The 18,135-nt window shown below is 33.9% G+C and overlaps 3 protein-coding genes and 1 long non-coding RNA gene across 4 annotated transcripts in view; 2 read left to right on the top strand and 2 right to left on the bottom strand.

Annotated features, from left to right (window-relative positions):
• LOC120180493 (probable choline kinase 1) overlaps positions 1-8,373 on the top strand; it is a 28,300-nt gene extending 19,927 nt beyond the window's left edge. The window contains exons 5-6 of the mRNA XM_039185808.1: positions 3,744-3,751; positions 8,342-8,373. The gene's annotated coding sequence lies outside the window, so the exon portion shown is untranslated. The remainder of the gene's footprint in view (positions 1-3,743; positions 3,752-8,341) is intronic.
• Positions 6,910-9,266, bottom strand: LOC120180496. The gene is made up of 2 exons (XM_039185811.1): positions 8,896-9,266; positions 6,910-7,275 (listed from the first exon to the last, which is right to left on the bottom strand). Exons 1-2 carry the CDS (start codon positions 9,256-9,258, stop codon positions 7,063-7,065), a joined length of 576 nt encoding a protein of 191 aa, XP_039041742.1. The 5' UTR covers positions 9,259-9,266; the 3' UTR covers positions 6,910-7,062.
• A 2,200-nt stretch (positions 9,267-11,466) lies between these two features.
• Positions 11,467-16,085, top strand: LOC120180494 (probable F-actin-capping protein subunit beta). The gene is made up of 8 exons (XM_039185809.1): positions 11,467-11,742; positions 12,965-13,035; positions 13,888-14,001; positions 14,209-14,291; positions 14,374-14,447; positions 14,607-14,723; positions 15,682-15,777; positions 15,871-16,085. Exons 1-8 carry the CDS (start codon positions 11,614-11,616, stop codon positions 15,952-15,954), a joined length of 768 nt encoding a protein of 255 aa, XP_039041740.1. The 5' UTR covers positions 11,467-11,613; the 3' UTR covers positions 15,955-16,085.
• A 97-nt stretch (positions 16,086-16,182) lies between these two features.
• LOC120180497 lies at positions 16,183-17,824 on the bottom strand. The gene is made up of 4 exons (XR_005521690.1): positions 17,757-17,824; positions 16,823-17,270; positions 16,539-16,719; positions 16,183-16,421 (listed from the first exon to the last, which is right to left on the bottom strand). It is a non-coding gene; the product is annotated as an uncharacterized LOC120180497 (long non-coding RNA).
• Positions 17,825-18,135: the final 311 nt, after the last annotated feature.

Here is an 18,135-nt window from a genome sequence, read left to right on the forward strand (position 1 = left end):
CCACCGCAGATGGTGGTCGTTCGGTCTCAAATTTCATGGGTCACTTCACCTCGACACCGTAAGTCCAAATCCGGCCTCCATTTTGTTGGAACTTGCTCCGAAGTCTACGATTTTGAGATTGAAAATGAGGAAGCCGAAACGTTTCAATCTAGATTCAAGGGGTTTGGGATATTTTCTGGTGAAATAACCACCAGATTCAGACTCATAGGGTCGAGATGAATCCAACCATGAAATTTAGGATTGAACGACCATCATCAACGACGGTGGACGGTGTCTGGAATGAAAATGGTGTGGTGGCCGATGGCGTTTCTTGTACCATGTCATAACACCGTTAAACAATTAACGACAGATTGAGCAAAATGATTCAATCTATAAAGTTCAGTGAGCAAATTAGAAAATTGAAAGTACAACGAGCAAAATAGGAGAGAGAGAGAGTAAAGTACAGTGAAGAACGATGTAATTTACCCAAAATTAAAATTGGAAATTGCGGTGCCAACCATCGGAGTTCGATTGCGTGAAGGAGGTTAGTGGTGTGATCAATGTTTGTAGGGATGGTATACGAGTACAATTCCGTAGATTTCGCACTGAGCTTATTTTAATTGAGATAGGGATGCATATAAATTTAGTGGGAAGTGGGAAAGTGTGGATGTAAAAATTTATACCCATTGTGACTAGTGAATAAATGATAGGTTTGAGATCTTACATGTCCCGCATCTATCCACTCCACATTCGCCCGTTCACTAATATCATCATATAAATTTTGTATCATTAGGTATAGTTTCATAAATTATACTGTTTTTATAAATATTTTAATTATTTTTATTACGTGGGAGTGACAAATGGTTGTTTTTGCACTTGTCATTCGGACAACCTCCGATTTTTATTTTTATTATGACATAGAGGAATTACGGAAATACTGATTTGTAAGAATTAAGCATAAAAAATAAAAGAATAATTAGTATTATAAATTGCATAATGCTTGGGATTCGTCCAAGTCAATCAAAGGGATAATTTTCCACTTATTTTTCCGGTGTGAGTTTGACGTTGCTTAGATTCCACAAGGAAATTCACATGAAACCCCCTTCAAAAAAAATATGTGCTTTTACAATATATATTTTTTTGCTCGGCAAAATCCAGAAACTTTATTACTCTTAGCAAAGACATTCTCATCCCAACTAAGTGCCTAATTAAAAAAACCCCTAAACCTATATGGGGAAAGAGTGCTCCACAGTTAAGGGATATTACAACCGAACTGCAACAATCAAGAAACTAACAAGAATCTAAATAACATTGCCTACTAAACATTCAAGCAAAAACCAAACCAGTCCACCCACTACATTAAAGTTTAACCTGCTATCTTACCAAGAAGCTTTAAACATAACTTTTCTTCTCGATCCAATTTTAACGAAGATGATCGGCCATGCTGTTTCTTAACCTTGACGTGAACTCAAAACTAACATCCTTAATCTTTAATATCATCCCATCAATTTCTTCAAAGGTTGTTCCCCACCTCCAAGGACGACCGGAACAAGATTGTAACCAATTTAATACTACTGCAGAATCGGATTCAATGATCAAAACTACCTTCCTCAGCCACTTAGATCCATAAAATAATTCCAATGCAAATTTAATTGCAACCAGTTCTGTAAAATCAACATTAACCAGAGAAACAGGCCCGAAAAACATTGCCACCACATGACCCTCAGAATTTCGTAGCACCACCATACCTCGCTACCTCTTTATTAGCCGATCCATCCACGTTAAACTTTATTTTTCCCAATCCTGGAGGCTGCCAAATTAAATTTGTCTTCTCTTCTCTTCACAAGAATCAACACAAAACCCGGACACACCCACCAACGTTTCTCATCCAGATCATAAAACTCCTTGAGTGCCTTGCACCAAACCAAAGCTCGCATTTTGACTATACAAACAACATCTTTAAGTTTTGCTATTTTCTCCCTGAAAACGAATTCGTTTCTGACCAGCCAAATACTCCACAATGCTGTCGCAAAGCTAACTTGCCATGCTAAAAATCTTGGAACAGACCAGCAAACCTGGAACCCGAATTCAAACATCTCGTCTACAGTAGACATGCTACACCCCTCAATTTGCCACCACCTGCAAAAAGACATCCAGAAAAACGCCATATATATGCAAGAAACAAACAAGTGATACGAATCTTCTTCAACATCACCACACCATGGACATAAGCATTGATGCTCGTTTAACTTAATCTCTCTTCTTTTAAGAAACACTTTTGTTGGTACTCTATTTTGTTTTAGCATCCATAAGAAACATTTCACCTTCGGGGGAACCTTGAGACTCCATATTTTATCATATTTAGGCTAGTCAACTTCAATGATGTTATCATCCCCCAGCAATAATTCAGTCAATTTTTTAACCGAGAACTTCCCATCGTTCTCGTGAATCCAGATAATGCGATCAGCTACGTCCGGTTTGATTTGAGCTTCACCTATTTCTCCTTTAATTACGTTGAAAACGCTTCTTTCTCTGTCCAAGAGTTGTCTAACAAATAACACTGAAGAATCACTCCACTCGCTTTCCCTTAACACCTCGAAACTGTCCGAAATTTTCTTGAGACTAACCTGTAGATTCGAGGAAACCTATTCATAAAAGATTTCTCACCCAACCACACATCCTCGCAAAACCACACTGTCTTCCCGTCACCCACTTGCCATCTAAAGGAATCAAAGCTCATCCATTTAGATAATTCTTCACTCCTTAGATTGTTAATAATCCCTCTCCAAATAATTGAAACTTCCTTGATTTTATCTGTACTCACCATCCAAGGTAGCTTGTCCGAACCATATTTAAAACTTATCACCGACCTCCACAAGGCATCTTTTTCATTTGCAAACCTCCACCCCCATTTTGCTAATAAGGCCTTGTTTTTAGCTCCTAAATCAATAATACCAGCTCCTCCTTTTTTTCGGTTTACACATCTTTCCCCAATTAATTCTTGACATCTTCCTACCCAACCATAAGAACCCCACAGGAAATCTCTTCTTATTTTATCTATCTTTAATAATACTGCTTTTGGTATAGAATATAACGACATGTAGTACAGTGGCAACGAAGATAAAACAAGTTAATAAGCACCCTCTAATATTCTGGTATGTCAAGCTCCATCCTCACCGCCACCTTCCTCACAACATCATCAAACCCAAACCCTATTTGCACTCACACCATGGAGTTTGAAGATTTCCTACTTCTACCCCAGCCGGAAACTGCCTCCGCCTTCCCTACTATTTTTCCGGTCAATCCTGGCGCGCGTGTTGATTATATGTTGCAAACATAAACCGACTTCCTTTCCTTCCTATATTTATGTTTTATTTTGTATATATAGGTTTGTTTATATAATTCTTGGTTATTTGTTAGTGATTGTGGTATTAAATTTGTAGAAACGAGGGTTATGCGATGACAACGGAGAGAAGGTTAAAATTGCTTTCAGAACAGAATCTGGAGTTGAGGTAATGGATGACGGGTACAAATGGAGAAAATATGGGAAGAAAATGATAAGGATAACCCTACTCCAAGGTAATCTGGTTTCATGCATGTAAAAGTTTCAAAAGCTTCAAGTTACAGCATGCATGTTTTTCAGTTTATGAATTGATGATATAGCTTCAATCATTTCGTCGTCGTCATCCTATGATTATGCTTCCTAGAAAGATCGTGTTCATGCATATATATATATGAGTTAGGATCCACTTCACATAGTGTAAAACTAAGAGTTTTATACCCTTTTAGGATCGTTGGATGAGGAAAATCAAAGGCTGAGATTAACTCTTATTTTTTTCCTAGTGAATATCCTCTCATTTTCTACTGTTAATCTCAGTCTTTGATTTTACCTCATCCAATGATCCTAAAAAGGTGTAAAACTTTTTAGTTTTACACTATATAATTAGATCCTAACCCTATCTATATATATGTTGGAAAGCAAAATTACACCATTAACACTATCTGGAAAATAAAAATAATTCAAATTTAAACATTGTCGTGTAAAATCACTGCCTTAGAAATGAATTCATCTCTATGTGTGTAATCTCTCCAATAGGCGATCGTCCTCGAAGTTAACACGATCGCTTCGAGATTTCGCACACTCGAAATCGAAGTGGACTGTCAGCGGTATTGCACTTCTTGATCGGAAAGCAGAGAACAACTCGAACATTCTTTAAGAGTGGATTGTGAGCTACAAAGTGGATCGTGAGCTACGAAGTGAATTGAGAAACTGAAAAGACCCTCTATTTATAGGCTTGAAATAGGAGTAAAAGGGTCTAACGAATTTTCTAAAATTAAAACCCTCATAGAGAAATTCTTTAAAATATAGTATTACACGGACGTGTTGAAGACACATATTGTCACTTGCTACAAGCGAGACGGATGGACGACGACATGCGAGAGTTTCCCTTATTCTCTATCACTCAACAAGAGTATGGAGAATGCAAACCTTAAATGCTCATTCAATTATATTTCTCATTCTACGTGAGATTGAGCATTACCAAGGAAAGAAAGATGGGCGCTTTGTGATAGCGACATACGAGGGGAGGCATAACCATGAAAGCTCCCTCACATTTCCCCTATCTATAATTGATCAAACTGCATATTGCTTACTTCTGCTCACTGCACTTTACGCACACAGTTTCATCAACCCTAAGCTATATAACTAAAATACTATTCCTACTACTGCACTTTTTCCCATCTCCATTACTCTCTCTATTTATATGTTATCTAATTGACACTATTCTTAAATAATAGTGTATAATTCTGCTCCATGGTCATCAACATTTTATTTAAGTATATAAATAAGATATACATAATTAATTAGATAAAGCGTTAGATTCCTTAATAATATTTAAGGTTTAAATTTTAGTATTATGAATGCAACAAGTTAAATTTAATACGACCGTCCTCATCCCATATAAATAAAGAATATATATTTAAAAGTATATTACATTAAGAGTAAATAATAATAATAAACTAATTATAGAAACCAACATGCTTCCTAAAACCATTAAAGTGCATCGATTAGATGCTTATGAATAGAAAATAACTATACAAGAAAATAACTAAAAATTCAATCAAACAATCCATACAAATGATAAATACAAACAAACATCATTGATTGTGGTGAAAGATAACACCATAAGCACTAACATAAAAATGCATATGACAATAGTGGTTTGTTGACAAATTGACATTACCACAACTCAATCACAATATATCTTCGATGATTTTAAACGTCTATGAATGCCTAGTCTGAAAATTCAAACCATGTCCAATCTAACATTAAGAAAAAGTAGAAGAAAAACATACAATAAGAACGAACAAAAACTATGCTACAAAAGCAGATAAACTCATCCATAATTTCATACGAAAAGGGAAAGAATAATAAAACAAAAAAATTATATAACTCAAATTATATGGAAGAGGAGAGAAGAAAGAAAAAGTCATCAGTTAGCTAAATAGCATAAAGTTAGTGTCGTCGTCACCGGTAAAATATATAAGAAATATAGAAAAAAAATTATAGTATATGTACTTGATTATTTTATATACATATAGACTTTTTTATATAATATTTAAATTATTTAAACTCTTCTCTATTCTTTGAATTAAAGAAGATTGTGCATTTACGCCTTTTCTACTCCCAGTTTAATAATATTAATATAATTGAAAATAATTTTTAAACTGAAAAACACATAAATTAAATTTTAGTAAATGAGAGTAGAAGAATTAAATTTATTTTTTCTAAATAGAAAAGAATAATTAAATTTCAAATATATAGAAAATCACAAAAACTTGGAGCATATTTTTTTAATCATACAGAACAACTAAATTAGTATTCTGACTGTAATTCTTCACACTCAAACAAGCGTTCCACACTTCTAAGGACGAGTCAAATAGTAATTCTCCAATAGTTTATCCTGACTTAGAGCTGCTAGAAAACCAATAACCTTGTTAAACTCACGTGAAATATGACAAATCCTCATCAGCTAGGATTGATTCATCAGAGCTCTCGTAGTATCCGTGATAACATCCCCTTCTAGCGTCAATGGTATCAGAACTCTCGTAGCATCCGTGGTAACATTCCCTTCTAATATTAACAATTTACGCATTAACGTTTAAACAATCCAATCCTTTAAATCTTGTTAAACCCCAAATAGAACTTAGAGCATATTTTTATTGCAATATAATTATATAAGTTATACAATTATATAATATAAATGATCTAACAAGTGGTCAAGTCTTAAATGTTAAAGTTTATTAACTGTTAAATCGATTGATATTACTGATGTTACACCATTTAGAAGAGGTAAGAATTCGTTTGCATTTAAACCTAATTTGCCACATGGAAGAGAGGCTATTAAAAACCTTTTCAATCATTAATTTAGTGATCGGTTAAGTGGTGACTCGGAAGATGCAGTATATGCACTATAATTATTGCAAGTTGAATCTCCATTTCAACCCCCCCCCCTAAATAGTTCAACCAAACATAAAATTGAGCTTTTTGTGTTAAATAGATAAACTATTATAAGATTGAAAGGAAGCGACAGGTAGGGCATTGTTGAATTCTTTTCCTGCTCGATTTAGGCCCAAATCCAGCTGTTAATTGCTCACAGCTTGATAAAAACATTCAAAGTCGTAATTAAGTTTCCCGTCATTAAATGAGCATCTTGTATTTCATCAAGATTGGGGTCCAATGGAATCCTCATGTAAAGACTTTCTTGCATGCATTCAAATACTTTTCAATATCATAGAAGATTCTTATTAAAAAAATTCACGATCGTCTAAACTACTTTTAACACATTTCTTTCCAGCATTCAGCACGTCTGTATTTAAAAACACTTGGTAAGAAAATAGATATATCATGATGGATGTCACTCTATCCCCTTCACTACAAATGAGTTTGATTTCCACTATTATTTTACGCGTGTTCCACAAGGATCAACATATTTTCTAGGCAAAACAACTTAGAAAAGCACAAGATTTAACAATGTTCAGTAACTTATTGGGCTTACAAAATGGCTTCAAGAGTACCTCCATTCACCAACCAAACTTCTTCAAGGCATCCTTAGTCCTCTTCCTCATACGTGTGAAAACAATTACAACGCAAGCAAGGACCCAAGGAGGGAAATCTCCAACCGAAATGTTAAATTTCTTCAACCATTTGGGAGTATCCTTCACTAGTAGAGTTATGACAAGTGTAAGAGCTGCTATTCCCACCAATATTTTGGTTATAGGTTTGATCAATGAATCCTGAAATCAAGAATAAAACAAAATAGAAAAAAACATGTCATATCACCTTATTTATGCAGCAACCGACAGTTCTATTGTAAGCATCATTAACAGTTGAATTATTTCCAATCATCAGTCAAGATGAATACAACATTTGAAGCAGTCCATGGTCCATGGCCATGATTGCCCATAAGCTCAGTCATTTACTCATCCACTGAATGCATACACAGGCATGCAGGAAACTATATTACAATTATTAAAATATTGGAACATTCAAGAGACTGAAAGCTAGTTGGACTCAGCAACATGGACCACTGGCAGAAAATCACGTGCATGGGAAAGTTTATACAGTTAGGGGAGCGTACACAAAGGAAATAACACATAATTTATTTATTTGATTGAGTGTAGGTGGGTAGGGGAAATCTATTTGAAGAAGGTAAGTATTTTGTTCTAAATATTCATTCCCTTACATCTTTCGACTATATAGTCAGACTCTCATGAATTCAAAGATCGTTGTATTTAAATATGAATACCTTTATTTAAGATATTGTTCTGAGCCATTTTTATAAGATGCATCCATGTACTTGCATCTTTTGGATCCATTTAGCTGACTCTCCAAATCAAAAAAAATTAAACAAAAGACAATTGGACACATACCAGTATCTGATACCAGGACTTGAGTCAATGTATAACATAGGTGTCAATGAGACACATGTGCTTGCACAACCTACTCCGGTTCAGTGCAAAAAGAAAAAAGAAAAATCTAATTCGGCTCAGTTATTGTTGAGTCAAGCTAAAGCTTTGAGTGAATTCAATTCAAGTATTTTTTTCATTTCTAATTAGTATTGAAATTCTTTTATTCAACTTGAGCTCAAGCACAAATAATCGAACTCATTTTTCACTAGGTAAACAAACCAATCAAGTTAACTCGAACAGTTTAATCATTATCTCAAAGTTTGAGTTCTAAAAATAAAACTCAATAGAGTTCAAGTTCAAGTCGAACTTTGAGCTTCAAATCTCAAATCTAGCTCAAGCTCGAACTTCTTACTGTTTGAACTCGATTAAACCTCTATGATCAGGGATGTAGTCAAACCCTTGGTTAACTTCAACACCATATTTGAAGACAAGTCTAAAATCCAATTAGTCCACCAATAAGATAGGTTTTAATCTGCATTATACGGATTTTTCTAATCTTTTGATTACTGAAATTTAAGCCTCATCTCCCACAGTTTGATCCATGGATCTGAAAGCAATTACTTCTAAGCATCCAACAAAGACTCGGTTAATAGTTATACATTCAAATATAACTATATCTATATCAATTGTAATAATAAGAAAAAAATTTCTATTTGGTTGAGGCTTGGTCTGATTTGAAATGGTTTATGATCCTAATTGAGCATTCTCCTCCTCGAACATCTTATATAGCATTATTAGGTTATAAATAAGCAAATAGTTTCATGTGAAAAATAAGATCCTGCTACTTTTTTTTTTTGATCCTTTTGTTCAGAAATATGTAATAATTTATACTAGAAGAAACTTTTTGTTCAACTCAAGATAAAAATTCTGATCATCAACAAATACGACAAAAGAAAAATCGCATATAACCTAAAACCATTAAAACTGAAAGAAAATTGAAATTACCTTTGGTTCGCCGTCAATGTGAACCACCGATCCGTCCTTGTATCCAATAATAGACCTACCGTTTCTCGGATGAAATCGGATTGGGACACCGCGACCCGACTGGGTACTGAAAGCGTAAATCGATTTCAACCCGTATTTCTCAAGTATATCTCGAACCTCCAGCTGGTTCTGGTCCCACCCTCCCAAGCTCGACTTGAACACGTCGATCGGACCCTTGCCTTGTCGGTACAAACGGATCTCTACTCCAGGTACCTTCGTCTTCGCGGTTCTCGGATTAGGGTCGGATTTAGGCACATCTCTTGAGTCCTGTAACAGTGGTTCGATTTCTCCGGTATCCTTAGAGGTTTCTGTTTCTGTTTCCATCTCTTTTACTCAAAAGCATGGTTGACAATTACTGGCAATTGCAATTTATTGTACTTTTTTTTTACTAAATTTTTATTGTACTTTAGAGTAAAGGTAAAAGGTAGTTTCCCCTCGTAGTAATTTCTTTTATCAAATTCCTCATAGTAATTGAGTTCTATACAAACCGAGTAAATAATGGTATTTAAATACAGTAGAAATTCTTTAAATTAAAACTCGATAAATTAATAAATTCTCTAAAATAATAAATTTGTCTGGTCTCGACTTAGGCCAATGTAAAAAATTGAAAAACTCGATAAAATAATAAGATAATAATTTTTCGTGAAATCCCTTTATAATTTTTGATCCCAAGAAAATCATAAATTAATAATTCATAGAAACTGAAAAAAATATATTACACTCTATTGAAATATGATTCAATAGTTGTATGTTTTCCTTTAAAGTTCAAGTCTATTTGGAGCTCATTATTAATTTAACTCATCTCTTGCAACGTAATTCTAAGAGACATAGACTAATTTGTCTTTTTGTTTGGTATGTACATTATAATTACTTAAAAACTTTTTAAATTAATAATTATTAATTTATCGATAAATTAATAACTCTCTAAATTAATAAATTTCTCCGATTCTGACATTATTAATTTATAGAGTTTTAACTATATTTCCATTGGAATTATTATTTACATAATGTATAATAAATATGTTTAAATATACACTATTTTTTTCAAAGATATATAAACATTTATTTTTTTATAATTTAATATTTTAAATATTTTTATTTTTTAAAATTAAAATTATCAACTAATTTAATGTAGAGTATACCTACGTATCGGTATATCACAGAAATAAAATATTTTTATTTTGTTTCTTTTAACCGTTTTATCACATCAATCAAATAATCTAATCATATCTCATATTTGGTTCTTAAACAAAATATCAAACATATCTATAATTTAAATTGAACACATAATTTTATTATCTGTTTTTTCTACACATATTTTTTTGATATTTTGTTTCTTGTTTGTTTTTACATAGATTTAGACCAAATTTATATTAATTAATTAATATATTTTAAAAACAATATATAGGTAAGGTAGCTTATCAGATGTTTCCAATATTAGGCTTGGTTTTGAAATTTTCCTACAGGGACCAAATTTATATTAATTAAAAAAATTAATCAAACAATATTTTTTTTGGAAGATTAAGGGTAAATTACACTATTTCTCACTTAATTATATTCTCTCTCTTATTTTTTTAACCCAACTAATTTGCTATCTAAACTTTACAAATTGAATTATTTTGCTCATTATTCTTTTATCTCTCTAACATTTTGATGACATGTTATTTTTTTATTATTTTGAATATAAAATAATTGAGAAATTTAAAAAAAAACTATATGTGGTCGGATGCCACACTCGCCCATCGTCAACCATTGTATATGGTGGTCGTTCGGTCTCAAATTTTATGGGTCGCTTCATCTCAACATCGTGAGTTCAAATCACACATTTTTTTTCCTGAAATTGCTCTGAAGTTGACGAGTTTTTGGACATTTTTCGGTGAAACAACCACCAGATTTAGTCTCAGGAGTCTAGATGAACCGACCCATGAAATTTGAGACCGAACAACCACCATCAACGATAGTGGCCGGAATGAAAATGACGTGGTAGCCGACAACGGGAACCGATTGCAAAGTAGAGAGAAAATGGGAGAAAAAAAAAGGAAAAAGGAACGAAATGAAGAAGAAGAAAAATATTTTATAATGGATTCGAAATGATGTCGTTTTGGTGTATATTTGATTTTTTTAAAACAATATCATTTTGATGTTTATGCTATTTATTGTGTCATGTCATAATACTGTTAAATAATTAACGACAGAGTGAATAAAATTATTCAATTTGTAAAGTTTAGTGAGCAAATTAGAAAAATTAAAAATTGAGTAAGAAAAATAAGACAGAGAATATAGTTTCGTGAGAAATAGTGTGATTTACCCGAAGGTTAATTATAGAATGTATGGATAGATATTGGTAGTAAAATAAGATTTTTAATAATAATAATCGGTTCTCTTCTCTAGTTGTATCCAAGAACGAACACTGAAAATGTTTTTGTTGGTGTAATAAAGAGAGGTGACGGTATCCTTACCATGAGACTCGGATCAAATAACCCACACCTTTCTTTTTCTTTTCCTTTGCATTTTCTTTTAAAAAAATCCCCCCAATTGTCAAATTCAAACTGCTGCTAATATCTCTGTCCCTCTCGCTTTGAATTCAATCCAAAAAAAAGGACATTATCTGCTTTCATTTCGTTTCCCTGTTTGGATTTTACAATAGTAAGTTGAAATTGGAAGGAAAAAGAAAAGAAAATGGAGGCAGCCATGGGACTGATGCGAAGAATGCCGCCTCGCCTCTCCGAGACAACACTCTCCGCTCTTTTAAGCCTTTTGCCTCACCACTCCTCCGATCTCCTCTCTCAAGTCGATCTCCCTCTCCAGGTCTCTTCCTTTCTTTTTCCAATTTTAGTTTACCCATATTTTTTCATTTCTGGAGATTTCGCTATGTAATATTGCTCGAATTGGTTATTTATTATGTTTTATTTTTATTTTGAAAATGACCATAATGTATTTGGTAATTCGTTTGGCTAAAGAATGAAGTAAATTTTAAAATAACGATTGTCTTAGGGTTCTTTTTATATAGAGAAAGCTGGGTCGAAATCATCACGGAAAATGTATTGCGGAAGATCGATACTGAAGTATAAGGTTTTCAGCCAAAATGTATCTGGGGTTGCTTTTTCCCCCCTTTGGCGTTGGAAACCAAAAGAAAGATCAAAATCTGCGTTCAAAAACAAAAGCGGTGCCAATTTTTAGAAAATAAAATTTTAATGATCCGAGTGCGTACTTTATAATGTGTTTCCTTTAAGATTTAGTTAGTTCGTGTTTTAAAGTGAAAAGGGGCTGAACATTTATTTATTTTTGAAAAGTTTCAAAAATTTATGTTTTGAAAAGAAATTTTTGAATGTTGTATATTCATTCTTCACTCTATGCTAGTTAGAATTCATGGTAGTCGTTTTGAATGCATTTCAACATTTTGCTTTTGGTTAGTTTCTTAAAGCTGTGAAACTGAGCAACTTTATTTAATAAACGGATCAGGATGAAATTGAATTGGGGTTTTATTTCTTTTTGACCTTGATCACATGCAACATTTGGATTCTGGATTGAGTATTGTCTTCTTTCTCGTTTTTCTCATTGATTGCTTGAACTTAAATTGTTCCCCAAGAGATGCTCCTCCTTGATGTTTGCATATTATTAGCTCATTATCATGGTCTTGATTTATGAATGTCATAGAAAATTTTTTTACTGCCTTTGAATTTTTATCCATCATTTTATAGATCCTTAAGTTTACTTCAATTTTTGTGTATGGAGCTATTAGCTTTCTTTTTTGCACTGTTCTCAAATGAAATAACTTAGATTGTTTTTGTCTTAGTTTTATATCATATATAATCAGCCCTTTTCCCCTTTGCTGGTATTTGATTTTGTGGTGTTGGGTATCCTCATAACAACTTGGCAACTTGTTACATGCAATCTTATTCACTAACCTATAGGTTTTGTTACAAGTGAAGCTTTCACGTGATATCAAAACATATAACAACAACTGAGTTTTGTTCCCTTGATTTGGATGAATTAGTTGATTAGATTTTCACATTTTCCTCTGAAACAGGTTTTGTCTGATGTGGACAGTGGAAAGAAGTTCATTTTGTGCGAATACAACAGAGACGCCGATTCTTACAGGTAGCTTTACTCTTCTGATTAGTATATCGATATATAAATTATAAACCCTGAACTTAATTTTGCCTCTCCTATTGTTGCCTAAGCCTTCTTAAGCTGTTTCTATGTTCTTGCCTGTTTGTATTTTTGTTCTGATTTAAAATAATGAAAAGTAAGCCCCCTTCTCCTCATTTATCTTGCCTAAATAATAATGGTTATGTTAACAATCTTCCTGAGGTTTTATTTTCTATACTCTTACTTTGTAGATTCAAATTTGGTGATGGACTATACATGGTTACCTATACATGGTTGCCTATGCTGGGTCTCTCCCAATATGTTTATATAAACTTGCACATCTAATCCATAGCACTGTGCACGTTTGTAGATGTTGGCCTTTCCTGGGGGGTCTTCCTCCAAAATGTTTATAGTAAAACAGTTGTTTAGTTTTTATGGTGGAAAAAGATTGAATATATAATCCAGAAAACTGTACATATCACCATGATGTTGAATAAACATTATGAAATATTATAATTATGCCACGGTGGTTTATCTCCTCTGTATATGTTTGTATTTGCATGTTCATTATCTATATGAAGTACATTTGCATATATGATTTGCTCAAACCTAAGCACAGACACTAGCTCCAGAATTTGAATTCTTTCAGTCAGTACTCCATGTTTGAGCTGTTAGTGAATCTTGTCAGCAGCAAATCAATCTTATATCAAATGATATTCCTTCAGTTTCATGTCTCATATGATGCTTTAAGGCCATCTTTTGAGTTCCTTTTTACTTGCATAGTAGCAAATTTCAATTAGAATTCATCTTTGACTAACTTGTAATCTGTGGTTTTGTTCTGTGCAATTGTACTGTTTGTAGATCACCTTGGTCAAACAAATATCATCCACCTTTGGAAGATGCGCCTTATCCATCTTCAAAGTTGAGGCAATTGGAAATTGAAGCTAACGATATCTTTACAGTCTATTGTGACCAGTGAGGTTCTTACTTATGTTGTACTTTGTTTATTAATTTGCTGTTTGTCTGGGTTTGATTACAATTGACCTCTATTAAGTTTTATGCTTCTCTTTTTATTGTGGTTGGATATGGAGTCTTAAGGCATCGCTCCATCAAGTTAGATTTTTTATGCAGTATCTGCTTTTTTATAATTCATTTATTTATGTTTAACCAATAATACAATAGGTATTATGAGGGTGGCATCTCATCTGTCTACATGTGGGAAGATGATCACGAATGTTTTGTAGCCTGCTTTTTGATAAAGAAAGGTAAGCAGCTTAATTTTTCCCAAATAAAACCAGTAACCCCTGTTAGTTCTTCTGATTTGGTTTCCTTGGCTTTTGGAGAAAGATGGCTCAAGGACTGGGCAAGGGCGAAGAGGTTATTTGGAGGAGGGAACTTGGGATGCTATTCATGTTATAGAGGTGAATTTCAATGGCTTTATACAATTAGGGATATAGAACTTTCATTCTTATCTCAGGCCTCTTTCTTTTTGTTGTATGTTTACATTTATTCCTCTATGGGTAGTTTGTTACTTTATATTGGATTCTCTTGCTAATGTTGCACTCTCACCTTTTATTTAGGTTGGACCAGAAGAAGAAATTACTCGATATTGCTTGACTAGTACAGTCATGCTGTCTTTAACTACAGATGACGTGTCATCAGGCACTTTCAGTTTGTCTGGATCTATCAGAAGACAGGTAATTGGTGGGATTTTTTAATAATGAAGAGTTAAACTGTTGGAGAATGCAGCTTTATGTTCATTGAAAGTGATTTGTACTCCATTGATAACTGTTTTTTTTTTTTTGCAATCCGTTAGTATCTATTCAATTTTGAAACACTGGGAAGGGGAAACAGTTTTTTGGAATCTCTTGATCCCCAAGTGGTGTTGAATTGATGACCTTGGACATCACAAGCGATGATTGTTTAGATCTATCAGAAAAAGTGGTTCATAACTAGTATTGATCATCTGAAATCCTGTACTAGGCTTTCATGGGTTTTCTTTCCTTGCCCTTTTTAGGAGGGTTTTTTTTCTTCCATAAACCATTTACAGATGGCACAATCGGAAGGAATTATATGATAAAAAAGGATAACTTGCCTTACAATACAGATCTTTTTTGAAATTTTTTGTTTTACATTTGCTCCTGGTATCTTGGACCACCTGAAAAATCCAAGAATGGAGCTATGTTACTTGGACTTGGGTGTAAGTTTTGAATACAGTTATGTGTTGGACACAAGTTGTTTAATGGGTATTTCAGCAAAAATGAGGAGTGAGATTAACATAGCTCTATAGCAAGAAACTTAAAAAGTAGTTTGCTAATTGCCTTTGTAAAGTTAAATACTCTCGGTGCAGTTTGTTTGGGTCATTAATCTGATATCATTAGAACTTTTCTGTACTAACTGCAGGCAGAATATTAAGTTCCTCTTCCCATCCGTAGTAAGTGGACTTAAATTTATGTTCCCACTTGCCCATAAAATATCGGATCGAGTCTTAAAACATGGTGTCCAACTCGTTTTTACTATTTGATACTGGTGTTATGGACTGAGCATTTATTGTTTAGTTAATGAATTTTACATTACAGTTACCCTATGGCTTATCATCCTTCTGTTGTTTCTGCTCTCAAATGTGAAGTTACGGTTTATCTTTCTTGTCCGTAGATGAACATGAACCTCCCAGTTGCCGATGGTCATCTCTCCAATATGGGAAAGATGATAGAAGAAATGGAGGGTAAGCTCCGGAACTCATTGGATCAGGTACACCTACTACTTTACCTGAACTTTCTTTGCACACCGACATTGATAATTGAGTTTGGTACTACCAGGTCGAAATATTTACATATTTTGCAGGTCTACTTTGGAAAGACGAGAGAGATGGTTTGCACTTTACGACCGCCTAATGAGGTTGTGCAGTTGAGATTGCCTAGTAGTTGACTTGGGTATATATACCATAAGAAGTTGATGTTTGTGCCATGCTTCTTTACTAGAGTGACCTCAGAGTATGCTTTGTGTATGGGATATATGTATTTGAAAGCTCGAAAAGCCAGCCAGGACGGGATTGTCTCAAGATCTTTCATATGAGACCATATATATTGGAATGCAATACAAGCAAAGATTATAATCCTACTTCTCTTTAGTCTTTATACTCTCGATCTAAGAAAATCTAATAATGACCAGACTCTTCCACTAGAAAGGGAGATCAACAAGCGAAAATAAAAATAAGAGCATAAATAATATTGTTATGTAGCTTAACGCATCCGACTTGGCAAGATATACGACTGCGAGACGAAACATGCAGCTCTAAACGCTTTTGACTTCAGGTGCAGCACCGGACAATGAGGCATCTTTCTTTGAAGCTGATAATTCTTTCACAGTTTCATCTTCTGTATCATTGTCGTCATCTGCAAGGAGATCGCATCGAGATACGTTGAATTACTACCAAAATATTATCTCTTTTTAAACATGCAACCAACTCAAGATCCGATACTAATCGATACTAGATGGATTATGAAACTTACCATCCTCCCCTTCAGCCATATCAAAGCCCTCACCACCACCCATGTTTATCTTCTGTAACAAGAAGGAAATAGAAGCAAATGGTGTCAAGTCCAATTTAGAGACACTCGAATCGTAAATATTAGGTGATAAAACTGCCACTCACGGAGAAGTCAAAGTCGCCAAAGTCCATGTCAGGTCCGGCTGGCAACAACAAGCCGGTGGTGAGTCAAAAAAACGAATCCCCTTCACCATGAAAATAAAGCAGTGGAAGAAAACATATAAGAATTGAGAGAATTGTTCATACGCTTAGTGTCCTGATCCTCCTCATCTTCGTCGACCCATCAATCCCAATCGACTTTAAAAAACACAGGGGGTTTCTCTTCCTGTTTCAGCAATCTGTTCCACTACTTGCTCTCGGCCTTTTTCACGGGGTTAGTGATATTTCTATTTCCAACACTAGCCCTGCTTCCCTGCAAACCAGATCACAATGACACACATTAAACTATATAGGCAGAGTATGTATTAAGGGTTGATTCTAAGAATCGAGACTTCAGCTGCCAACATACATCGACGTCAACTTTGTCGTGCAGATCAAAGTCGACTTCGTAGGGAATTTTGTCTTCCCACTTGTGGCAGAGAATAAGAATTTTCCTTCGGGCTTCAGTCTAAGCTTCACATCCTGAGCATCAGGAAGCTCAATAGTTATGAATACTTCATCTGATCTCTGTGCCCATTTCACTGTTGGATGTCCGCTGCAACATGAAATTATAAACAAGTCGAAAATGTAGAAACTCTGATCAATCATCAATCTTTCTAAGAACGTTGTTTGGAAATAAAACAATTAATCAACCCATTATTTCATATCTTAAAAAACTGATCCAAAATTGCTGAAGACCATAAAATCATGCTGTTTTATTATCATAAAGTCTGTCTTGTAATTGAAAGTTGAAACCTTGAACAACATCGCATGTCATAATTTCAACCCTACCAAAATGAAAATGAAAAAAAAATCTAATCCGTTGAAGCCCTCTATTTGAAGCAGAGTAAAAATAACATAAACCCAGAAAGAAAACTTTTTTAAAAAAATAGCCTTGAAAGGCCAAAACAAGGGTAAACAAACAATAATGACAGTGGAAGTTGATGTTCAATTTCGTTCTCTTTCATTTCCTCCATCTTCTAAGCAAAAATTAGAGAAAGTGAGTGATGGAAAATAATAAATAATTAGAGAGAGGAAAAACCTCATGATTGGGCGATTCTCTGCGTACTTGATTGTTTTCACTCAGAGAATTCCTGTGCGACGCAGCAGACTGTAAAATATAGAGAGGTTTGGAATATATTTATAGGATCTTGGAGGTAAAAATGAAAGGGAAAAAAAGTTAAAATTCCAGGGTAAACTATACATTTAGTACATTAACTATTATTTGTATTCTGTTTTGGTATCTAAACTTTATTTTTTTTAAACTATACTAATGTTTAGTTTATGTTTCATTTTAGTACCTACCATTAAAAATTAACAAATCTGATGACGTGATGTCATAAGGTAATGTCACATTATCATTGATAAAAATAAAAAAAATATCATGTCAGTAATTCTATTAAGTTTTTAACGTCATTGTA

This window comes from Hibiscus syriacus, unplaced genomic scaffold, assembly GCF_006381635.1.
Source record: "Hibiscus syriacus cultivar Baekdansim isolate YM2019G1 unplaced genomic scaffold, ASM638163v2 tig00112498_pilon, whole genome shotgun sequence".
NCBI classification, from domain to species: Eukaryota; Viridiplantae; Streptophyta; class Magnoliopsida; order Malvales; family Malvaceae; genus Hibiscus; species Hibiscus syriacus.